At 49.5% G+C, this 25610-nt stretch overlaps 1 protein-coding gene across 2 annotated transcripts; it reads right to left on the bottom strand.

Moving 5' to 3' along the window:
* Positions 1–3802: 3802 nt before the first annotated feature.
* On the bottom strand, positions 3803–25261 carry ALG9 (ALG9 alpha-1,2-mannosyltransferase). Of its 2 annotated transcripts, XM_058194613.1 has the most exons (15): positions 25063–25261; positions 23877–24015; positions 22337–22471; positions 21285–21355; positions 20526–20614; positions 19224–19359; positions 18517–18604; positions 17835–17940; positions 17483–17605; positions 16384–16538; positions 15036–15165; positions 12707–12854; positions 10782–10911; positions 8937–9067; positions 3803–4837 (listed from the first exon to the last, which is right to left on the bottom strand). In XM_058194613.1, the coding sequence occupies exons 1-15, from the start codon at positions 25182–25184 to the stop codon at positions 4714–4716; spliced, it is 1827 nt and encodes a 608-aa protein (XP_058050596.1). In that variant the 5' UTR covers positions 25185–25261; the 3' UTR covers positions 3803–4713. The 2 variants fall into 2 exon arrangements, with proteins under 2 accessions (XP_058050596.1, XP_058050597.1); XM_058194614.1 differs by lacking the exon at positions 25063–25261 and having other exon boundaries at positions 22337–22483.
* Between the last annotated feature and the right edge of the window lie 349 nt (positions 25262–25610).

Here is a 25610-nt window from a genome sequence, read left to right as displayed (position 1 = left end):
GGGAGTTGAAGTCCTCCAGGCTTAAAGTTGCCGAGATTGGAGACCCCTGCCCTAAGTGACTCCATCTCTATCCTCAAACTTTCTCCAGTCCATCCTTACAAAGGACTTCGGGTTGCCTCTGCCAGAAACCCGCCTTCAAAAGCTGAGAACATGGGAAAAACATTGGAGATTAATCCATCAATATTTGCTGTTCCGAACAAGCTGTTAGCATTTCTAACAGCACTTAATCTTTATATTTTTTGTGTGTTTTTGCTTGAGCTTGTTTGGATGGCGGTTCTGCCTGCTGGAACCCAGCCCTGAAGTCCAGATCTGGCGGTTTGTTTATGGAGGGCTTAGAGAAGACTGTCTTAAGCTGAGGAAGAAGAACCTCATGGTTTTGTGTTTTTTTGGGGTTTTTTTTTATTTGCATTTATATCCCGCCCTTCTCCGAAGACTCAGGGCGGCTTACACTATGTTAGCAATAGTCTTCATCCTATCTGTATATTTATATACAAAGTCAACTTATTGCCCCCCCAACAATCTGGGTCCTCATTTTACCTACCTTATAAAGGACGGAAGGCTGAGTCAACCTTGGGCCTGGTGGGACTAGACCCTGCAGTAATTGCAGGCAGCTGCTGTTAATAACAGACTGCATTAGCAGTCTGAGCCACAGAGGCTCAGATGGTATGTGAGGAAGACATGCAGGTGAGGTGAGGCTCGGGACGAGTTTTGTTTGCAGAAAATGACACTTTGCACAAATTCACTTGTGGTCTACGGGAGGATGAGAGAAGTCACATATTTTCCAGCCTCAGAATAAGAGAGTTGGGAGGGACCTCGGAGGCCTTCTAGTCTAACCCCCTGCTCAAGCAGGAAACCCTAAACCAGTGACGGCTAACCTTTTCCGGACCGAGTGCCCAATGCCCACATACGCATGAATGCTCACGGGCGTGCCCGAACTCTCAAAATATAATGTGTGCACAGTCTCTGCGCATGTACCCCACCCCCCCATGCATGCGTGTGTGTCAGTGGTGGGTTTCAAAAATTTTTACTACCAAATCTGTGGGCGTACCTTGGTGGGCATGGCATGGCTTGGTGGGCGTGGCAGGGGAAGGATACTGTAAAATCTCCATTCCCTCCCCACACCAGGGGAAGGATACTGCAAAATCTCCATTCCCACCCCATTCCAGGGGAAGGATACTGCAAAATCTCCATTTCCTCCCGATCAACTGGGACTTGGGAGGCAGAGATTAGATGGGAGAGAGGCCAGTCAGAATTCAGGGAAGGATACTGCAAAATCTCCATTCCCTCCCCATTCCAGGGGAAGGATCATTCCCACCCCATTCCAGGGGAAGGATACTGTAAAATCTCCATTCCCACCCCATTCCAGGGGAAGGATACTGCAAAATCTCCATTCCCACCCCATTCCAGGGAAAGGATACTGTAAAATCTCCATTTCCACCCCATTCCAGGGGAAGGCAACTGCAAAATCCCCATTTCCCCCCCGATCAGCTGGGACTTGGGAGGCAGTGAATAGATGGGGGCGGGGCCAGTCAAAATTTTTACTACCGGTTCTCTGAACTACTCAAAATTTCCGCTACCGGTTCTACAGAACTGGACAGAACCTGCTGAAACCCACCTCTGGTGTATGCCCCCCGCACACATCCCACCCTCCTGCGCATGCATAGCAGAGACCTGAAAACCTGCTGGCTGGTAGGAGGCAGCCTAGGGGCCTCTGGTGGCTCAGACTGCTAAAACAGTCTGTTTTTAACACAGCTGCTTGCAATTACTGCAGATTCAAGCCCCACCAGGCCCAAGGTTGACTCAGCCTTCCATCCTTTATAAGGTAGGTAAAATGAGGACCCAGATTGTTGGGGGCAATAAAAGTTGACTTTGTATATAATATACAAATGGATGAAGACTATTGCTTGACATAGTGTAAGCCGCCCTGAGTCTTCGGAGAAGGGCGGGATATAAATGCAAATAAAAAAAAATGCGTAGCAGAGCTGAACTGCGGTAATGGCTTGTGTGCCATCAGAGGGGGCGCTGCGTCCCACCTCTGCCACGGGTGCCATAGACTCGCCATCAAGGCCCTAAACCGTTCCAGACAAATGGCTTCTTACATGGAGCGCTGCGGGATGTTTCTTCCCCCGTATTTAGTTCCTCGGTGGTAGATTGCTAGGTGGTTAAGGCACTTGGTTGTGGCCTGCCACACTTGCTGTTTAAGTTGGGCGATGAAATTCCCCCCCCAAAAGCTTTTTGAAGCAGCCGTCTCCTTGATGGAGTCAGCACCGTCCTTCGAGCCCCTGGAAAAGGGTCCAGGACTTTTCGCCTCGAACTCTTGGCGCTGCCTGTTTCTCCACCAGGGTTTCGCCTCTGTGTTATTACGCCCCGGTACTTTGGGGTCAGGGCCCCTCCGTCCCAGTCCCTTCGCCGTGGCCCATTCGTCGCAGTACAGTTCGCGTCCGGCTTCTGGCGCACAGGACATTTCAAAGCTCTAAACTAACCGAGCCTCCCTCTGAACTGCAGCCCCCAATCTACACCCAAAGCCCCTGAGCCCCCTGCACCGATTGGCTGGCTTTGAACTGTCCTGTGCACCCAAAAGCCTGATGCGAATTGTACTGCGACAAATGGGCCACGTCGAAGGGACTGGGATGGAGGGGCCGTGGCCCAAAGTGCTAAGGCATAATAACGCAGAGGCGAAACCCTGGTGGAGAAACAGGCAGCACCAAGAGTTCCAGGCAAAACCTCCCATTCCGCCTGGAAAAACCTGCTGGCAAAGGCCTGCTGGAGGCCGTGCTTTGACCCCAGGGAGGAACTGTTGGGGAGCCGAGATGTCTTGGCAAGAGGTCAAGCCTGCTTTTGCCCGGCGCACGGTCAGATTGTGAATGGGAAACCCACAAAACCAGCTGATGCCCATCTTGGCAGCCATGGAGGGTCCTGCGTTCCAAGTGCGTCGGCGGAGCCGTCCGAGCAGCTGCGGAAGACAATTATCTGTCTATTTTCAGAAGATGCAAAGACCCAACCGTTCACAGGCTAGAATTAGAGCCAAAAATGAGGGGGGGGGGGAATTCTGGATCCTAGCAGCAATTTCTTAATTTAATAATAGTTTGGGGCTTCGGGATGATGTTGGTTCACGCTGCCCTTGTATAAGCCAGTTGGGTCACTCCAAGTCACCGGAAAATCGGCTCAAGATGTGGTGATTTCCAGCCCTTCCCACAGCTACCCACCCACCCTCTTCTGCTCATCGCTGATTGCCTGGTAGGCCCCCAAAGTCATTTTGAGGGAGTGGGAGAAGCAAGGAAGAGACCCCAGAATTTAGGCAAAGCTTTTGGGGGTGAACCTGATCCCCAATCGCTCTTAGGCAAAGGATCTGCTCCAACCCTGGAAGTTCTTAAGATGATGTTGGATAAACCATTTGTCTGAAGTGGTGTAGTTTCCTGCCTAAGCAGGGGGTTGGACTAGAAGACCTCCAAGGTCCCTTCCTATTCTATTCTATTCTATTTCATCCTATCCTTTATCCTATCCTATGTTTTATTCCATTCTATTCTTCATTCCAATATCTATTCTATTCTATTCTATTCTATTCTATTCTATTCTATTCTATTCTATATTCCAATATGTATTGTATTGTATATTGTATTGTATTGTACTCTACTCTACTCTTATTGTATTCATGTCAACTACTTTTTGCCTGTTGTAGGGTCTACACAAAACTCCACAAGGGTGGGGGGCCACAGGGAAAACAAGGGCACCCCAGTCTTGCTTTCTTCCTTCTCGGGGTGGGGGTGGGGGTCGGGGGGGAGGCCACACATGGAACCGAAAGGCCAATTTTCTTTTTAATCAACACTGAAGTTTTACAGAGCCCGGATCGGGTGGGATGGAACAAAACGATATTTCACAACCAAACAGTGGAAGAGGTGGGGGGAGGGAGACACAATCAGCATTGGATGCTCCCCCTCCCCAGATCCAGAAACACAATCCAGCCAGATGTTTTCCAGACAAATCCAGAACCCGGCGAAGAGCCCGGGAAGGGAAAAATCCTAAAAAAAGTTTTGTTTTGGGGAGAAAAAAAGCGGGCATGAAAAGACGGCGGCGCTTTTGAAAAAAATGCCCATCCCACGAGTCGGGTTTCGCTTGAATAGCACAATTTTCCAAAGTGCAAATTATTTCGGCTCAGGCTTGCTCTTTTTTCGCAGACATTTTTAGTGGTGGCCTGGCGAGGCCTCTCAAAGCATCAGATGAAGGCGTGTTTGCTCGGGGGGGGGGGACAGATAGGTGGGGGTGGGTGGGAGGGAGGGGAAGTTGGGGGGCTGGGGGGTGTTTGGAAATGGCCCCAGCCCCCACCGCATCCCTGTCCAGCCCAGCCCTGCTCTGCAGCCAGGAATCCAGTCTGCTCTTTTGGCTCCCTTAACCAGAATTAAGAGCAATATTGCAAATATTTTTTTTCCCCCGGGGGTGTTTTTGAAAAGGAACCGTCGGATCTCTTCCGTGTCCTGCCGAACGGATCAGTCAAAAAATGGGAAACTGTCAGAAACACAGCAAGTTTTTTGTTCTTTCTTTCTTTCTTTCTTTCTTTCTTTCTGTCTGTCTGTCTGTCTGTCTGTCTGTCTGTCTGTCTGTCTGTCTGTCTGTCTGTCTGTCTCTTTCTAAGGTCTCTTAGGCCAGAACTCGCCAAACTGGGGAAAAGGATCGTAAAAAATTCGAAGAGGAAGCCGGGGATCTGCTCCGGCCCCTTTAGGCTCCCGATTTCTTCCGGCCGAGTTTCGCCCGCCGAGGTTTCAAGATGGTGTAGTTCATATATTTTGTGTGTTGGTCGGAAAGGAAAGGAATGTAGAAAGCCCGGAAAAACCTTGCGGATCTAGAAGAAGACAAGAAAGTTTTCAGGTTGAGGCCTAAACAACCTTGGATGGGGTCCCTTAAGGCAGGGCAGGGTGGGCTGCTGGGCAGGGGTGACATCTAAATTTCTGTCCTACCGGTTCTGTGGACGTGGCTTGGTGGGGTGGTGGGGTCATGTGACTGGGTGGGCGTGGCTATGTAACCATGTGACTGGAGGATCAAAAGACAGAAACTCACTAACAATGTAACAATGTTCTGCTGGAGCAGGGTTGGGCTAGATGACCTCCAGGTCCCTTCCAGCCCTGGATTATCCTCTGAAGCTGCGTCTAGTGCCAGGTTTTTAGTCCTTCCTTCCTCTCCTTTTTTCCTCCCTCCCTCCTTCTTTCTTTCTTTCTCTTTCTTTCTTTCTTTTTCTTTCTTTCTCTCTCTCCCTCTCTCTCTCTTTCAAAATGCTTTTAAAAGTAAAAAAAAAAGGCTCTGACGATCGTGTGGCTCAGCTGGGCATTGGGGGGGTCCCAGGGATTTTTGCCACTGGTTCTCCGAACTACCCGCCACCATTGCTACCGGATCAGCTGACCCGGTCTGAACCGGGAGCATTTCACCCCCTGCTGCTGGGGGGGGGTCCGCAGGGGTTCAGGAAAACCTCTAGCTAAAATTCTGTGCAGTTCAGAGAACCCCCAAACCTCACTCCTGGCTGGCCCCACTCACCCCACCCCACCCCTCCCAGGAGTCCACATGTGGCTTGTTTCGGATGCAGGTAAGTGCAGGGCCTGCGCGGAGGCTCAGGAAGGGCGAAAAACAGGCCTACCGGAAGTTTGGGAAGACTGGAAACGGGCCCATTTCCAGCCTCCGGAGCCCGGGGATGGCAAAAACGCTCCCCCCCTCCCTGCTGTGGTGCAGGAGGCTGACCAGGCCATGCCCACCATGGCCACCCCCACCCAGCAAACCGGGCAGAGAAAACCCCTCGCTAAAATTTTGGAAGCCCATCCCTGCCTTAAGGCGGGGTGGGAGGTGGGCTCTCCAGCCTTGGCAGCTTTAAAGACTTGTGGACTTCGAACTCCCAGACTTCCCCAGGCAGGGCTGGGGAATTCTGGGAGCTGAAGTCCACAAGTCTCCAAAGTGACACGGAAGATGATGATAAGGATATTTTAATATTGTCACAGGGGAAGATGATTAAATAGCCGGGAAGAAGTCACGGGAGCCGTCTTTCAACAGAGCTGAAATTCCATTCTCTGCCCTGTGGCTCATTCTACTGGGTCTCCACGCCCAACTCTCCCGGGAAGGCTGTCCCTTGTCCCCCCCCCCCCTCAGGCAAAGCATCCCCCCCCGGATCCGTGTTCATGTCTGGGGGTCCACTTTGGCCCGAAAGGGGAGACCGGCTTTTGAAGGGGTTTGCCGAGTAGCTTGGTGGAAAGATGGCCGTGGGCTTGAGATGCAGGACGACGGCTGAGCCCCTCCCTTGGAAGCACTGGGGGGGGGAAGGAAAATTGGGTGGGGGTGGGTGGGTGGGAGGGGAGCTGGAGCCCAGCCGGGAACCCCAAGTCTTCCTGCTGCCAATGCAGGAGTCAGGGGGCCCAGACAAAGCTGCTAGCCGGGCACCGTGATTAGTCAATGGCTCCTCCGAGTGTTCTCTAATTCAATTAAAGCCCCATTTATCGGAGCCAGAGGGAGAGCTGGCTCTGCGGCTCTTGGTGACGTCAGCCGGAGACTCGAATCCGGCGGGTGGAGGGAACCCCCAGAAGGAGCGGAGAAGCCCCTTGCGAGAAGGACAAAGCCCCCCCCTCCCACCAGGAGGTGGGGGGAGCGTTCACCCTTTTCGCATACTCCCCCACACACACACCTTCCCTCCCTCCATGGGTATTTCTCTCTTTCCCTTTCCTCTCCTCTCCTCTCCTCCCCTTCCTTCCTCTCATTCTTCTTCCTTCCTTCTCTCATCTCTCTTTCTCTTCCTTTCCTTCCTTCCTCTCTTTCCTTTCTTTTCTCCTTTCCTTGCGTCTTTCCTTTCCTCCTCTTCTCCATCTCATTCTTCTTCCTTTCTTCTCATCTCTTTCTCCTTTCCTTTCCTTCCTTCTTTCCTTTCTTTTCTCCTTTCCTCTTTTCTTTCCTTTCCTCCCCTTCCTCCATCTCATTCTTCTTCCTACCTTCTCTCATCTCCTTCCTTTCCCCTGTTCCTTCCTCCCTTTCCTTTCCTTTCATCTTTCCTTGCCTCTTTCCTTTCCTCCCTTTCCTTCATCTCATTCTTCTTCCTTCCTTCTCTGATCTCTCTTTCTCTTCCTTTCCTTCCTTCCTCTCTTTCCTTTCTTTTCTCCTTTCCTTGCATCTTTTCTTCTCTTTCCTCCCCTTCATCTCATTCTTCCTTCCTTCCTTCTCTCATCTTCCTCTTCCTTTCCCTCGTTCCTTCCTCCCTTTCCTTTCCCTTCCTTTTTCCTTTCCTCCCATCCTCCCTCCCCTCTCTTTTTCCTTCCTTCCTTTCAACTTTCTTTGGGCTGCAAAGCACCAGCTGATAAATGCTATCAGCCCCTGCAAAGCAAGAAGGGGCGAGGCAAAGAGCCGAACCACCTGGCTACCGATTTCCCTGGTTGGGGAGGGAAGGAGAGAAATTTGACCTGGCTCTTCCTGTCTTCCTCCCAACTGCTTTCTCTCCCTGGGGGAATTCTCACCCTGCCTTCTCCACCCCCCTCATCTCATCCAGCAATTAGCTTTTCTTTGCTAAGAGAGAAGCTGTTCTCCAGCACCTGCCTTTTGTGTCTTGTCTCGTGGGGGGAAACAGACCCTTTCCGTTGCCACCCCCTTCAGGGTGGGAGAGGAGAGGAAGGGGCTGCCACCTCCGAGCCACCCTCCCCCTCCTCTTAAGACCTCCTCATCTTTTCCAGGCCTCCCTTCACAGATGGCTGGCACTTCCTCTATCTCCCCCTAAAAGGTAAAGGTTCCCCTCGCACATACGCGCTAGTCGTTCCCAACTCTAGGGGGCGGTGCTCATCTCCGCGGAAGAGCCAGCACTGTCCAAAGACATCTCCGTGGTCATGTGGCCGGCATGACTGAACGCCAAAGGCGCACGGAACCCTCTTCCCTTCCCACCAAAGGTGGTCCCTATTTTGCTACTTGCATTTTTTTTTACCTGCTTTCGAACTGCTAGGTTGGCAGAAGCTGGGACAAGGAATGGGAGCTCACCCCGTTACGCGGCACTTGGGATTCGAACAGCTGAACTGCCGACCTTTCAATCGACAAGTTCAGCGTCTTAGCCAACTGAGCCACCACATCCCTCTATCTCCCCCTAGCAAGGGGAAAAAGGTGACCAAAGACCATCATAGATTCACAGGGTTAGAAAGGGCTTTGGAGGTCTTCTAGTCCACCCCTTGACCTGGATGAGAAGGGATGGCGGGGTGGCATGAACTTCAGCCCCCTAGAAACTCATTTGGTGGGGGGTGGGGTGGTTGGGAGACTGAAGTGCCGATGACCCACAGCCTGTTTTCTTGTTGGGATTACCAACCCGTCTTGGCTTGAATAGGGCAGCTTGTCTGATACGACACCATCCGATCGCCCAAGCTGGCATTCGAGGCGTTTTCCACCCACAAGGAGCCAGAGCAGGGGTGAAATGCTCCCGGTTTGGAACCGGATCGGCCGATCCGGTAGCTATGGCGGCAGGTGGTTCGGAGAACCGGTAGCAAAAATCCCTCCCGCCCCCAACCCATGCCCACCCGATCACCCACTTCCCTGCTTCTTTTAAAAAATGCTTTTAAAAGGTTAAAAAAAAGAGGTTCTGATGATCCCAATTGAGCTGCGTGATCATCAAGAGGCCTTTTTTTTTAACTTTTAAAAGCATTTTTTACAACCTATTTGGCCGAAGAAAATGTAAAAAAAATGCTTTTAAAAGTAAAAAAAAAAAACTGTAAAAAAAATGCTTTTAGAAGTAAAAAAAAAAAAGATCGTGCGCCACAGCTGATCCCCCATGCACCGTTCTACTTACCCTATGCCTCCTTTTGGCGTGCAATGAGCGTGCAAGTGCCCCTTGCATTTGGTGTGCGCGGTGCATGCAGCAAGCAAACCGGTAGTAAACCGGTTCAGATTTCACCACTGAGCCAGAGGGCTCCCCGCACTGCCAGCGTGCCCTGGACTCTCACCTTAAACTATCCAGGAAAGGCTTGTAAGCGATCGTGATCCACTCCTCCTTGTTAGCCGCGTATCTGGGCTCCCGGGGAGCTTCGTCGGGGCTGTCGAGATCCACCAAGTAGTGGCATTTGGAGATGTCGAACTACGGGAGGAAAGGGCCTCAGTGAGGAGAGGATCCCTCAGCCTGCTGGGTGGATTCTCTGAGCAAAGCTGCCTGGGCCGGGTAGCTGATCCCAGCCATGGCAGAGAGACTCCTTCCTGCAAGACTGTTTTTCTTGCAGGCGTTTCATGCCCCAACTAGGTAACATCATCGGTACTACAAATATTACCCCAGGAATGATTTAATCTGAAGAAGCTTCTTGGATGAGAAGTGAAACATTTTCAAACAAGCAAACAAAATAACCCCCAAGAAATTCCAATTATCTTTTGGAAAGAAGCACCTTTGGGGTAGAAACATCTTATTTTTAGCACTGATGATGCTACCTAGCTGGGTCATGAAACGTCTGGCAGAAAATCACCAAGCCCAAAGACCACCCAGGACCCCACAGTTCAATCCTGAACTACGCAGAGTCTCTTCTGTCGATAGAGCTGGAAGACTCTGGTGCGGCAGGGGAGAATTTCAGCTGCTGCTTTTCAGGACTCCCTGCAGGGAGGAAGGAAGCTCCAGGAAACGGCTAGGTTTTCTTTTTCTATTAGCCAGTGAGTCAACACTAACATAAAAAACATTCAAGGGATAAGAAAGACTTTGCTTTTCTTTAAAGCAAAAGAGGAACAGACTGCAGGTTACCCCCAGTTACACTGCTGCAGCTGTCGTTTGTTGCTGTTGTTGTTGTTAGTTGCGAAGTCGTGTCCGACCCATCGCGACTCCATGGACAATGTTCCTTCAGGCCTTCCTGTCCTCTGCCATCCTCTGGAGTCCATTGAAGCTCATGCCAACTGCTTCAGTGGCTCCATCCAGCCACCTCGTTCTCTGCCATCTCCTTCTTCTTTTGCCCTCCATCGTTCCCAGCATTCGGCTCTTCTCCAGGGTGTCCTTCCTTCTCATTAGGTGGCCAAAGTATTTGAGTTTCCTCTTCAGGATCTGGCCTTCTAAAGAGCAGTCAGGGTTGATCTCCTCTAGGATTAACCAGTTGGATCACCTTGCAGTCAGTCAGTCGGTCAGTCGGTCAGTCGGTCAGGTCAGGTCAGGTCAGGTCAGGTCAGGTCAGGTCAGGTCAGGTCAGTCAGTCAGTCAGTCAGTCAGTCAGTCAGTCAGTCAGTCTGTCTGTCTGTCTATCTATCTATCTATCTATCTATCTATCTATCTATCTATCTATCTATCTATCTATCTATCTATCTATCATTGTTGTTAGTTGCAAAGTCGTGTCCGACCCATTGCGACCCCATGGACAACGTTCCTCCAGGCCTTCCTGTCCTCTACCATCCTCTGGAGTCCATTGAAGCTTCAGTGACTCCATCCAGCCACCTCATTCTCTGTTGTCCCTTTCTTCTTTTGCCCTCAAATCGTTCCCAGCATTAGGCTCTTCTCCAGTGAGTCCTTCCTTCTCATTGTGTGGCCAAAGTATTAGGTGGCCAAAGCTGTCAAAAAACCCCTAACAATTCTGAGCAAGAACTTCCCCAATTCACAAAAAGCGTTGATTTCAGAAGTTCGTGAAGACGACAAAATTAAGAGAAAATAAACAGCACGAGTGGAACTGGTTCTCACAGCATGTGTAAAAACACGTTTGGCAATCAAGATTCACCGCAGTGGCCTAAACCTGCTGAAGGAGGACAGAGGCAAGACAAACTGGCAAGACTTGGAATGATGTGCTGCGAGAGATGGGCCTAGATGAAAACAAAACAGCCCCCCCACTTACGTATCTGGAAGGTTCTTCTCGGTTTTGATCGTTCATGTCTGTGGGAATGAGGCGGGTGGCCCCCGGGCCCTTGGCAAACGGTTTGGGCAACTGGCCCCGGAATTCGGAGGCGATGAACTGAAGCTGCCAGCTGCGGGAAGAAAGGAGGAATAGATGTTTTTATAAAGGGCGCACCTGGGCTTTTAAGTGAGCAAGCACAAGATGGAGGCAGGCAGAGGGGTGGATGGGGAAGGGCTGGCTGGCTGGTGGTGGCCCCCTTCCCATGGGTTCAAATGGGCCAAGAGGAACGATTGTCATCTGCACCTCCATAACTGTCTGGTTTGGTTCTGCAACCCAACAAGAAAGACACTGACTTCAGAGGATAATTAGAACTGCAGAAAAAACAATGGCTACCAACCTGCCTTCCATTGAGGACCTGTACACTGCATGAGTCAAAAAGAGGGCTGGGAAAATATCTACAGACCCCTCACATCCTGTTTCAACTCCTACCATCAAAACGAAGCTACAGAGCACTGCACACCAGGACAACTAGACACAAGAACAGCTATTTCCTCCATGCCATCACTCTGCTAAACAAATAATTCCCTCAACACTGTCAAAGTATTGACTAAATCTGCACTGCTATTAATCTTCTCATCGTTCTCATCACACATCTCCTTCCACTTATGACTGTAACTTTGTGGCTTGTATCCAATTTACGATTCACATTGCTATTGTTTCCTGATTGCTTATTTGTACCCTTTTACTATCATTTAAGTGCTGTATCTTATGATTCTTGACAAATGTAGCTTTTCTTTTATGTGCACTGAGAGCGTATGCATCAAAGACAAATTCCTTGTGTGTCCAATCACACTTGGCCAATAAAATTCAATTCAATTCAATTCAATTCAATTCAATTCAATTCTATTCTATTCTATTCCATTCCATTCCATTCCATTCTATTCTATTCCATTCCATTCCATTCCATTCCATTCCACTCCACTCCACTCCACTCCACTCCACTCCATTCCATTCCATTCCATTCCATTCCATTCCATTCCATTCCATTCCATTCCATTCCATTCCATTCCATTCCATTCCATTCCATTCCATTCCATTCCATTCCATTCCATTCCATTCCATTCCATTCCATTCCATTCCATTCCATTCCATTCCATTCCATTCCATTCCATTCCATTCCATTCCATTCCATTCCATTCCATTCCATTCCATTCCATTCCATTCCATTCCATTCCATTCCATTCCATTCCATTCCATTCCATTCCATTCCATTCCATTCCATTCCATTCCATTCCATTCCATTCCATTCCATTCCATTTCATTTCGTTCCATTTCGTTCCATTCCATTCTATTCCGTACCATTCCATTCCATTCCATTCCATTCCATTCCATTCCATTCCATTCCATTCTATTCCATTCCATTCTATTCTATTCTATTCTATTCTATTCTATTCTATTCTATTCTATTCCATTCCATTCCATTCCAGTCCAGTCCAGTCCAGTCCAGTCCATTCTACCCTGTCCCCAGCCTCCAGGGCGTCTCTAGGAGCTTGGGGAGGGCGAAAACGGCCTTCTCCACCCCCACCCCTGGAGATCCTCCAGATGCCAGAAACAGCCCGTTTGCCAACTTCTGGTGGGCCCAGAAGGCCTGAAAATCAGCTGGCCGGTGTGCACGTATGATATGGCTATGCGTGGTACCTGTGGCACGCGTACCATAGGTTCGCTGTGACGGGTCTAGAGTCTCCTGCTTGAGCAGGGCTTGGACTAGGAGACCTCCAAGGTCCTTTCCAGTTCTGTTATTCTATGGCTTCCTACCTCCCCTGGCTTTGTGGCCCAGGCAGGGTCCCCTTACTGCCGGCATGAGCAGCGGTGCCTCCTGTGTGCCCAGGCAGTAATCAGACTCTGATTTTGGACCGGGAACTTACTTCTCTGGAAGGACGAAGCTGCTGGGAAACCGGTACCACTCCTTCCCGACACAGATGTGGACCGGCCTGCCTTCGGGCACGGTGTGGATTGTGGGATCTGTGGCAATTCTGTGGAACTCTGGGTAAAGGTCCAGAGGCCCGTGGTAACCTGGGCAGCAAAAGCAGCGAGTGGAAAAAGAAAGAGGAGAAAAGTCGCCCACGGCTACAGAAAAAAAATGAGCTAATGTCTCCCTCAAACACTTCTCCAACCAGATGCAGAAAGTCCCAGAACTGCCCAAAGATCCCAGGTTGGTTGAGTAGTCCAGGGTGATACCGTCACAACACCTGGAGAAAGACCAGGCTGCGTGTCTTTTTTTATATATATATATTCATTTTTTTTTATTTTCCATAATAATTCCCACAATTTGACCAATGTACAATACAATCACTTATCCAACAATCGATCCTATACTCAAATTATACTCCAACAGGGCTGCTCGACCGCCACTCCCTCCCTTAATCCTTTCTACCCTTCTCATCCTTCTTCGACTTTCCCCACCATCCTTCTCCTCCCTTTCCTACTTCCCCTCCTCTTTCCCACTTCTCACTTCCAACCTTTCTAACCCTCTATCTTCCCCTCCTTCTTCTCCTCCTATCCTTTCTTCCCCCCTCGTGTCTTGACTCAGTTTTTCCCCCTTTTAAGATGGGTGGACTTCAACTCCCAGGATCCCCCAGCCAGAAGGCTGAAGCCATTGCTCAAGCTTGTTGGTTGGGGGATTCTGGGAGTTGAAGTCCACCAACTTCAGGTGACCAAAGGCTGAAAAACACTCTGCTTATCTGTGATAAGACACACCCCCTCCCTCCAAATTATGGACCCAACGTAGCTTAGAGCTTTTGAGGGGATCAGGATAGACCTCCCTCCCTGCCTCCCCAGAATCAAAGGGAATCAAGACTTAGAAAGCCATGTTAGATAAAATCCTACTGCTGAATGATGAATCAGGACCTAAACCCTTTGAGGAGCCTGACTGTAACCGGGCGGATCGCTGCAGAGGGTGATAAGGGTGGGGGATGGGGAAGAGGAACCGATCCCTGCAGAGGATCTACTGGTTAATTGCTCTGCGTGGTCAAGGAAGAATGGGAACCTGGGAATGGGACAACTTGCCACAGTCAACTCGCTGTGGGAAAACCAGGCATGAAATCCAGCAATGTTGTGCCTCGCCCGCCCCCCTCTCCGCAGCCAGGCCCCTCTCATCTCCTGTTATCTTAGCCAGGGACTGATAGTGCAGACGACCGGCCTGGCATGCCTCCAGCCCCCAGTCCTGGCACCATACCTGGACAGACCGAGCAAGACGAATGGCCTGGCATGCCTCCAGCCCCCAGTCCTGGCACAATGCCCGGACAAACCGAGCAAATAAACCTCTCCCCCACAGCATGTGAACATGAGGAGCCTGAAGCCAGTCACAAGCTGGAATTGCCGGCAGCTGGAGGGTGGACGGATCCACGCTTCTGGAGAATGGAGAGGCGACGTCAGCAAAAGGAAGGGAGGGGCAGGCCTGGATAAGTGCTGAGTCATGCAGCCATACCCCATGGCTTATATAAAGGATCTGTTTTCTGGCATTCTTTGAGTCAGGCAAAGTCTAATTTGGATTGCTGAAGTCACATCTTGGACTCCTGCCTGCCCTGAGAACTCTGACAGAACTTTGGCAAAGCTGCAGAGGCTTTGTGGCCACGCTTGATACAGACTTCCCAGACCCGGCCATCAGAGGAGGAGTGGGACACGACAAGCAGGTTCTGGAGAACCGGTAGCGGAAATTTTGAGTAGTTCGGAGAACCAGCAAATGCCATCTCTGGCTGGCCCCAGAGTGGGGTGGGAATGGAGATTTTGCAGTATCCTTCCCCCAGGAGTGAGGAGGGAATGGGGATTTTGCAATATCCTTTCCCCAGGAATGGGGAGGAAATAGACACTTTGCAGTATCCTTCCCCTAGAGTGGGATGGGAATGGGGATTTTGCAGTATCCTTCCCCTGCCACACCCACAGAACCGGTAGTAAGAAAACAATTGGATTTCACCACTGGAGAAAACTTACCACGGAACAACGTGAAAAATTCTATTGAATGATTTAAATTCAATAAAAATCATTTTAATTTTGGCCGTTCACATTTCGTTCTGCCCCTTCTTTCTGCGCCCTTCCTTCCGTTAATGGTTCTGTCCCACCAATTCCTTGATGTTAGCCTAGCTCTTGTCCCGCAGCTAGCTGGCCATGGCAAGTTGGCATTGGCCAAGCTGACCAAGTTCACCGTGGCGAATGGTCATAGATCCTGGGATCCCTCCTTGCCTTGCCCAAACCCACCTCTGAATAAAGCCACCGAGCGGGAGAAGGAGAGCAGGCCGAAGACCAGGACGGTGCCCAGCGCCAGCCAGTTGGAAGAGACGGTGTAATGCTCTAGACGGTACCGTTGGAAAACGAAGTGATAACATTTCTGGAGGGGGACAGGAAGAGAGAGAAAAACATGAGTGCTGGGGAATTCTGGGAGTTGAAGTCCGTAAGTCTTAAAAGTTGCCATGTGTTGTGTCTCGCCCGCTTTCACCGCAGCCGGGGCCTTCTTATCTGCTTCCGAACGCTGAGGAATGTCCTAGTATGCCTCCCGGCCCCAGCCCTGGCTCCATGCCCAGACAGGCTGAGGAGGAAGAAGTACCTCCAGCCCCCAGCTCTGGCTCCATGCCCAGGCAAACAGAGCAACTAGACCCCTCCCCCTCCCCCACAGCATGTGAGCCTGAGGAAGGTCAATTACCAACAGCTGCAGACTGGAGTGACCCTCGCTTCAGAAGAATTGATAGGCGGAGGCGACAGAAGGAAGGGAGGGGCAGGCCTGGATAAGTGCTGGGTCATGGAGCCACACCCCATGGCCTATATAAAGGATCTGCTTTCTGGCATTCTCTGACTTCTTGCTGAAGTCACTTTCTGGTCTCCTGCCTGCCTTGAGAACTTTGCTAGGACTTTGGCAGAGCTGCAGAGGCACGCCTGATTCGGATTTCCCTGACCCGGTCCTCAGCGGAGGAGTGGGACACGACACCATGGTAGGAGACCCTTGCTCAAAAGTTTAGGCCCACTGGGAGAAACATTGTTGTGACTCCAGCCCCCGAACCTGGCCCCATGCCCGAAAGTGACTCCGAGAGTGAGGGGGAAGGGCCAGTAAGGCTTACCTCGGGAGCACCAATTCCTTTGGCTCGGCTCCAGGAGCCAGAACCAGACCAGTCGGAGGACGTAATGAGGCCGTCATCCCCTGATTCCTCCCTTCCCCAGGCTACGCCTTCAGACCCAGCTGATAATAATAATCAAGCTTGGCTTGACCCATGCTTCAGAAGATTAGAGAGGTGGCGTCATCAAAAGGAAGAGTGGGGCAGGAGTCCCACCCCACAGGATATATAAGGAGCTTTGGGACTGCTCTCACTCCACGGGAAGCAAAAGTTTAGCTGAACCGTTTCAAAAAGAGCTGAAAGTCTTGCTACGTGAGTCATTTGTTTGAACTTTGGCAGGCAGCTGCGATTTCTCTGCCAGGACTGATAAGAGCCGTGAATCCGCTGGCTGAAGGCCGGCTCGTTGCTCCGAAGTGGGGAAGGAGACAGAACAAGCACCCTCCTTCCCATCCCTCCTCTCTTGCCCCCTGCCCCACATTGCTTCTGCCTCCAAAACGCACCTGGAGGGCCGAGAGCCCCACCGCTCCGCAGAGACAAATCAGGGGGTAGATGGGGTATAGAAACCTCTCCTCTTTGTGCGGCTGGCTGAAGAAAATCAGGATCCAGATGTACATGGGAGAAAGCGTCAGCCAGTATGGGCGGCCCAGGTTTTGGACTGGAAGAAGAGACAGACCGAAAGAGGATCAGGGGCAGAGGGAAGGAGAAAAAAACCTGTTGGGTTTATTTTGGGGACGAATTGTAAAAGGTCGATTTGTGTGGTTTTAATACTTTTGATTATTTTTTTAAAGTCATTTTTATTAAACTTTTAAAACAAAGAAAAATGCAACAAAAAACAAAAACACATTAAAAACATGTAGCAAACATAACATCATATATTATTTTACAGTTTGCTGTATCAACATAGATATATACTCTCTGTTCTTAATTCCATCGTTCATCTACGTGCTTATATTTACATTGGTGTCTATTTATAGAACCGTAATTGTCCCTTTAACACTATTCAGTAATTTACACTTCCAAGTTTTAACCTAATTAGATTAATATTCCGATTTATTATTTTGTTTTCTTTTTTCTAACCAATCATATAGTTTGTTCCACACTTTATAGTATTCCGACTCTTCCCTTTCCTTAATTTCCAGCGACATCTTAATCCATTTCTGCACATTGCACTTTGATTATTTTTCTATTTGTCTTTGTGTAAGCTGTAAGTTGGCCGGAGTTGCCTTATAAAAAATTGACTAAAATAAATAATAATAATAATAATTAAATAGAAGAGGAGGCTTTTTGGAGGGATGGGACAGCCTCTTTCCTGAACCAGGAAGTCGAAGGAGGTCTTCTGTGCTTGGATGGCTTGGTCAGAACACACCATCCAGATCAGGGGTCTCCAACCTTGGTAACTTTAAGACTTGTGGACTTTAACTCCCAGAATTCCTCAGCCAGCTTCAACTGGGAGTTGAAGTCCACAAGTCTTAAAGTTGCCAAGGTTGGAGACCCCTGATCCAGATGTTTCCTCTTTGGAGGCAGGGACAGATGCTGGGTGAGTCTGCCCAGGGACTCTACCCCCAACACAACTCAGGTGTTGAGGTCTACTGGGCTCACCTCGAAACTTCTGCAGAAGGCTCTCCATTAGGCAGGTCAAGGGCAAAGCCAGCAAGGCCAGGACAAAGGCCACGTTGAAGTTCAGGAAGCCGTTGATGAAGTAGAAGGACCAGGGCTCTGTGCCTGCAGGATGGAAAGGAGAAAGAGGTCAGGAGCTCCCTGGAGACACTGTCCCAGCCAGGAGCTTGTGTGTGTGTGTGTGTATGTAAGATGTGATGGCCTTTTGTAACCACAGCTGACAAGCAAAGTTTTATTTCTATGGAGAAATAAAACCCAGGTAGGGGGAAGGAAGACCGTGCGACCACCCCATCATCGCCCCGAAACGTTTCCTCCTGCCCGCAGGTAGACTCACCGTAAAGGTCTGGACCGTGTGGGGTGAAGATGTTATACAAGATGATGTTCAGAGGAGCTACCACCAGCTTCCCATAGTGGTAGCTATCGATGGCCACCATGGGCACCTTCATTGAGAAACAAGCCACCGTTCAGAGCTTTGTCCTGCACTTTGGGCCCTGCCAGCACTTAGATTCCCCAGTTTGGAAAATGCAGGATAGAACGCAGAGATGGGCTGCTGCCAGTTCGGATCGGTTCGTCCGTACCGGTAGTTCCAACCACTGGCTGGGCCCATTCATCGGCCCCAGTGCTATCCCATCCTATATATCTCACTCTGTGGTTCGCTCGCCCTGTCCACGCAGCCCAGCTGGTTTCTGTGCCTCGCCCGCTCTACTCACCGCGGCTGCCCGAGACGGTGTGCTGGAAGCCGCACGTATGAAATTCCCGTCTGTTTGAAGCCGCGCGCAAGGGCGGAAGACGAGTGTGCAAGCAAAGCGTGTGTGCATGCATTCACATTTTCAGTTCTGCACTAGGCGAACCGGTTGTTAAATTATGTGAAGTCCACCTCCGACAGAACGGCTACTTAGCTTAATGAAGGAGGCTTTGTTTCCAAGGGCAAAGGGTGACGTAGAAGCCCACCAAAAGCAGGGTTGAGGGGTGCTCCCTTCTCCCCTCCCCCCCCCCGCTGACCGTGGGAGACTCACCAGAAACACCAGTAGAGACACCAAAGACCACTGCAGGAAACTCTTCCACCGTCTTTTCAGGACCAGCAAGTCAAAAGCAATTGGGAGGCTGCCCAATGGAAGACCGAGGGAGGTTATTAGTGAAGGTGGGGGAAACTATTTCAGCTCAACGTCATACCCCATACCCCAATCAAGGAATTTATCTACTCAGACAAACTGTCAAATAGTAACCAACAGCCTAATCAAAGAAGCACCAAAGTGGTTCCCACCAACACTGACAGAGCCAGCCACCAGTACATTAATAGAGCAAACCCTTCTAGCACTGATGATGTAACCTAGCTGGGTCATGAAATGTCTGCAAGAAGACAACCAGGCTCAGAGAGCACCAAGGAGCCCACGACTCTCTTCCTCCTCTCTTCCTTTTTCTCCTCCTCCACTCTGCACATCCTATTCTCTTCTTGCACTGCCGATGTTACCTACTTAGAAGGAAGGTGTTTGGGAAGCCTCCTCCAATCCCAGTTCCCGAACGACCCTCTGGAGCTGAGTTTTTCAACCCTGGCAACTTTCAGATGGGTGGACTTTTCAATTCCCAGAATTCCCCAGCCAGCACAGCTGAAGTCCACCCATCTAAAAGTCGCCAAGGCTGAGAAACACGCCTCTGGGCGCTTCTGTTCACGGCCTGCCATCCTGAAACAATTCCGGCATCCCTCCTTCTGACCTCCACTTACCCAAGTGCTGCGCTGAACGGCCAACCCACAATGGCTCCGGCGGCCACACCCAGGACTGCCAATGATGTTCGGTCCATGTACCAGCCTGTCATGGCTACGATGGTACAGTACATGCAGAAGCTGCTGGGAAGGAAGGCTGCAAAGAAGAGGAGGCAGAAGAGAGTTTGGCATCCAGAAAGTGTTCTGACCCGGCTCCCAAACACGACAAGCCCTTTGTAGTTAACGAAACGTTCCCTTTATTAGGAGCGCCAGCAGCTGCGCTCTCACAGCAGAGATATATACCCAGAAGGCGCTGCAGATTCCAAGAAGAATTCTGATAATTCCGAGGCAGGATTTGGAAGTATAGGCTATCAGTAGAGGACCGGAAGGGTCTGCCACACCTATTCATCTCTGCCCCCTGCTTTTTATCCCCAGAGCTAGGGAGGAGGGGCCTTTGCTAGCAGTGGTGGCTCTTCCATCCCAAGGACCGGCCCATAGATTTCCACTGTTCTCCTCTCCTCAGCCTTCTGCGCACCCATGCGTCAGGCACTGGACCCAGCTGTTCCTCCTCTCCCTCATCAGCTACCTCCAGACCTGGGAGCTGCTGACTCTCCATCTGAGGCCTGATGGACGGCCTAGGCCAGGGGTCAGCAACCTGCAGCTCTTTGGGCCCTCTGCTGTGACTCCCTGTCAGGTGATCCCACCACTGGCTGGCCCCGCCCCTCCCCTCGCCCTCCCCTCCCAGTCAACTCCTGGCCTGGCCTGAGAAAGTGAGGGTGACGGTGGGGGATGGAAAAGCGGCCAGGGCAGAGACAGAGAGATACAGAGTGGGAGAGAAAGAGAGACATAGAGAGATACAGAGAGAGCGGGGGGAGAGAGGGAGGGAGGGGAGAGAGAGAGATGTCAAAAGGATTTTGTGGTTCCTGGCCTTTTGAAGTTTGAAGCCAATCGGTGCAGGGGTTCAGGGGCTTTGGGGGTACAGCGGGGGCTGCAGTTTAGAGGGAGGCTCTGTCAGTTTGGAGCTTCCAACTGTCCTGTGCGCCCAAAAGCCCGACACGAACTGTTCTGTGACGAATGGGCCACGGCGAAGGGACTGGGACGCCATGGCCCAAAGTGCTGGGGCGTAATAACACGGAGGCGAAACCCTGGTGGAGAAACAGGCAGCGCCAAGAGTTCAAGGCAAAAAGTCCTGGACCCTTTGCTTAAGGACTGCGCTGCTTAACCGAGGATTTTTCCAGCCCCGGTTAGGATCGTAAGTTGAAAACTGGATGTACTTAGTCGAACCACAAAATTGGTTCCCGCCCGACTCCTGCCGTGACTTACCTGAGGCTGAGCAGAACATCCCGCTGCTAAGTATCAAGAACGCCAGCATCAGCCTGCTCACGTGAAGCCCAAACTTCCTGCACACTGCCCTGGGAGACAGAGGAGAGAGAGGGAGCCTCTTCTGGGGGTGCTGAGCGTTTCAGGATGGCTCACCTACAGTAGTGGGCTGCTGACAGCTAAAGTTGTCAGGTATTCTTTGAAATTTGGGATTTTTCCCGTCAGATGTCTCATTACCAGGCCAGATCACATCATCAGTGCATGGGGGAGTGAGGTTTGCTGGCTGTTTATATAGAGTTGCTTGCCAATGCACGAATTCTGCTCCTTCAGACACGGATGAGGTGACCTAGCCTGGTAATGAAACATCTGCAGGAAGCCCATCAAGATTGGAGAACCAATGTTTATTTTGCTGCTGTGATTTGCTATAACCATGACATAGCAGATGGAGAGTGGTGCGGTGGCCTAGAGGTGGCGCTCTCACAATCAGGAGGCTGTGAGTTCAATCCTAGGTAGAGGCTGATATTTCTCTCTCTGGGCACAATGAGAATATGTCTGCTGAATGTAACTCCGCATTGGTGACAAGAAGGGCATCCGACCAGTAAACACTCTGCTAGTTCCATTCAGTTGCCCCGTTTCCACCCCGCAAGGGATTATGGGGTCATTAAACGATGAACATTACATAGCAGATGGGGAGATGCCGCTCCCACAGATCTTCGTCAGCAGTGCACAAAGATAACTGAGGAGGCCCTAACCGATACTCACTTGTAAAAATAAAGCTCGCAAACGCAACTCAGGAAGGCCAAAAGGCAGCGCAGGAAATAGAAGATGAGGACCTAGGAAGAACAGCTCCGGTTACAAAATTTCTAGAAACAAGACAGTGGCTGTGTTCACACAAAATGCAGGATGATAAAAGCTACCAGGTTTCTCTTTCTTTTTCCCCCAACTCAGTTTGCCATTCAGAATGTCTGTTAGGCCGACTAAATCGTGTTTTGATTAGACCTGGGCTCAATAGGTCAGGGTGCAGAAGAGCAGAATTGCAGGCCTTAGAGCTGCCTCCCTCCCGTTAGAAGACTTTCTCCCAGCCAGGACATGGGGGGAGTTGCTGATAAAGCCACAACTTCCCCCAAAGAGGGAAAGAAGCAAAGAGCCCAGCTCGACAACACACAAAAAAGAAGCAAGAGCTCTACCTGCTGGCCAGGAACACAAAAGAAGGAGGAATTGCAGAGATAAGGGACTTAAAACAGAGCAGGCTTAAGAAAGTAAAATGAATGCATACAGATAGTTCTTGACTTACGACTGGCCACTTAGCAACCATTCAAAGTTACGATGGACATTGAAAGGGGACTTATGTATAACAAAAACGTATATGTGTTTTCTTTTTACATGTCAGTTTTGTTCCACATACTTTCTGCTTTATATATTCCCCATTTTTCCCCTCTTTTCTTACCTTTATCGTTTCTTTATATCTAGTTTTATTCATTTACAATATTTTATACTTTTGTCACCTTCTCTTCTCCATCATTTATTCATATTTACCTCTCCTGTTCTCTAACCAATCGTACCACTTAGTCCCTACTTGATAGTATTCTGTCTCTTCCCTTTATTTCTTTCGTTAATTTATGACATGTAAAAAGAAAACGCATATTATGTGTTTGTGTTATATATGTTGGTGTTGTGTTGTTGTAGTAAAATTAATAAAAAAAAATTGGATAAAAAAGAAAAGAAAAGGGACTAATGACCTGAATTTGGGCAACTGCACCGCAGTTATGAACATTTGTGACATCCCAGGGTCATGTGACTGCAATTCGTGTTACCTTGTTTGTTTGGAGAACTCTAGCATGGAAGAGGGCCGGCAGAGCATGGAGCCACAGGTACGCATAGGAGCGAATGGCATAAACAGGAGAATATTCCCACGTCTGGAATCCTTTGCCATAAACGAGGTAGTGCATCTATAAAAGAAACTCACAACAAAAAAATGTCCAACGTTTTGCTATCTACAACATACAGGCATACAAGGATGAATATTAAGCACTCAGCCAGGACCTGTCAAAGTGTCTGCAGAGAGTCTCAATCATCCAGGTCATGGTTGCCCAAATATGTTTTTCCCCCCAAAAAAGGAAACTGGGTTTTCTTGGGGGTTTTGTTTTTGGAAAATATTCTGCAACCCAACAAGACAGACACAGACTTCAGAGGATAATTAGAACTGCAGAAAAAACAATGGCTACCAAACTGCCTTCCATTGAAGACCTGTATACTGCACGAGTCAAAAAGAGGGCTGTGAAAGTATCTACAGACCTCTCACATCCTGGACATAAACTGTTTCAACTCCTACCCTCAAAACGACGCTATAGAGCACTGCACACCAGAACAACTAGACACAAGGACAGTTTTTTTCCCCAAATGCCATCACTCTGCTAAACAAATAATTCCCTCAACATTGTCAAACTATTGACTAAATCTGCACTATTAATTTTCTCATTGTTCCCATCACCCATCTCCTTCCACTTATGACTGTAACTTCGTTGCTTGTATCCTTACAATTTTATATTGATATTGTTTCCTGATTGCTTATTTGTACCCTATGACTATCATTAAATGTTATGGGATTCTTAGGATTCTTGACGAAAGGATCTTTTCTTTTATTTACGCTGAGAGCTTATGCACTGAGACAAATTCCTTGTGTGTCCAATCACACTTGGCCAATAAAGAATTCTATTCTATTCTATTCTATTCTATTCTATTCTATTCTATTCTATTCTATTCTATTCTATTCTATTCTATTCTAATTTTCTATTCTATTATTCTATTCTATTCTATTCCTTATTCTATTCTAATTTTGTATTCTATTATCCTATTCTAATGTTCTGTTCTGTTCTGTTCTGTTCTGTTCTATTCTATTCTATTCTATTCTATTCTATTCTATTCTATTCTATTCTATTCTATTCTATTCTATTCTATTCTATTCTATTCTATTCTATTCTATTCTATTCTATTCTATTCTATTCTATTCTATTCTATTCTATTCTATTCTATTCTATTCTATTCTATTCTATTCTAAGAAGAACCGAAGAAGCCAAACCAAGAAAAAACCCCAAGAAAAGTCCAGTTGCCTTTTGGAAAAGTACCTTTGGGATACCTGTCAGTCATCAAGAAGAAAATGGGAGGCATTTTGGTACCCTGATGATTGTCCTAGGAAGCTAATCTTTACAGTCTCCGTGACCTGGTTTTAAAGGGTTCAGCTGAGAGCAAGTCACGACTTTTAAATCCAGCAAGTGATTAAAGAGGCCGATGAAGCATTCACTGTCCTGCAAGCTAATAAGAGGTATTATTATCACAGGCAAGGACGATACTCACCGGTTCCCAGTAGTTAAAGGTTTCATCGCAGTCAGAGATGTTACTTAGCAGAGCTGCGCAGAACCTGGCTGAGATTAGACACTTGAAAGCCGTTGATCCTTCAGGAGCCCAAACTTGACCTGCTTTGGTTCCTGAGGATCTAAGAGAAAAGCAAAGTGGCCGTTATTAATCCTGTAGAAGGGAGTTGGAAAGATGAGAGAGAGGAGAAGGAAAGGGTGCTGCTTGGACAGCTATTCTGGCTGAATAGAGGGACAAATTGGGGCATTTAAGGAGTAAAAAAGATCATGAAAAAAAGCGCCCTTGCATCTGAACCTCACTTATTCTTTACTTAAAATGCTACTCTTATTTTTAATCAGGGCTCCCCCAAACTTGGCCACTTTTTAAGACTTGTGGACTTCAACTCCCAGAATTCCCCAGCCATCATATCGGGTATTCTTTGAAACTTGGTGTGGGGTGGAGTTCTGGCTGAGGAATCCTGGGAGTTGAAGTCCACGAGTCTTTAAAAATGGGCAAGTTTGGAGAGACCCCGTTTCGAATCGATCAATTGCTACTTGCATCAAGGTTTAAAGCTGGCCTGATCGCCCTGCAGGAGAGAACCTGGTTAAAGGGACCTATTAAAAGTATGTTGTTGTTGTTTTTGTTTTTGCAAAATGATGATTTGTGGATGGGAGAAAAATAACAAGTCCACCTTTCCTCTTGTTGATGTCACTTGGGGCGGGCACCCCAAGGCTGGCCATTGAATGGATTAATAATAATAATAAATAATAACAGCAACAACAGAGTTGGAAGGGACCTTGGAGGTCTTCTAGTCCAACCCCCAGCCCAGGCATTTCAGACAAGATTTGAATTAAAAGGAGGTGCAACCCCATTCCCTTCTCCTGCCTCCCCTCCTCCGCCCCAAATGGGGGTCCTCCTTTCTCCCCCCCCTCCCCATTTACCCCTCCAGGCCAGCCCATAATACCCTCATCCCATGAATAGCACGCGAGAGACCACCCCCTCCCCTTTCCAAGCCTGGGTTCTCAGCAGCGGGGTGTGAGGGGGGCAGTAAACTACAACTCCCATCACCCCTCAGTCTCTTCCACCTTCTAATGGACGGCTGAGGACACTGAGGGGTGATGGGAGTTGTAGTCCAGACCCCACCGGAACGCCCGCTGGGGCAGAAACCCTCCCCGCTCTCGGCCCCTACTCGGCTTTGGTCTCCTCGGCGGGCGGCTGCGGCGGAGGAAGCCCCTCGTCTCGCTGCCGGGCAGGCGCCGCCGAATCCCCGCCGCCCCATCGAGGCCGCTGCCGGGCCCCCTTGGCTGCCATGCCGGGTGTGGGCACAGGCGGCCGGGCTCGTGGCGCTCAGTGCGGGGACGCGACGCCGCCCGCCGCCATCTTCACTGTGGGCACGGCGCAGGCGCAGTTGCTCTCCCCTTTCCCACGCCTTTGCTCCTGCGGGCTCGCGCGGCGCTTTGGTGCAGCGACGGCGGGTCGTGTAAAAAAAAAAAAAAAAAGAAGGGCACCAAGCGGGGCAGGAGGGCCTAGTGGGAAGAGCTCCGATCTTATTTGCAACCCGAAGGTCCTTCCGTCTCCTAATTGCCTTCCCCTAGATTGGTTTTCTCCATTGCGCCCCAATTGCAATTTGGGTGCAATTGCACAGGGCGGCATTTATTGCTGCAAATGTTATTGCTTTTTTAGAGCGTTTATAGATGCTTGCCATCTTCGGAGAAGGGCGGGATATAAATGCAAATA

Source organism: Ahaetulla prasina, chromosome 9, assembly GCF_028640845.1.
Source record: "Ahaetulla prasina isolate Xishuangbanna chromosome 9, ASM2864084v1, whole genome shotgun sequence".
Lineage (NCBI taxonomy): Eukaryota > Metazoa > Chordata > Lepidosauria > Squamata > Colubridae > Ahaetulla > Ahaetulla prasina.
This window is presented reverse-complemented; position numbering and strand designations above follow the sequence as displayed.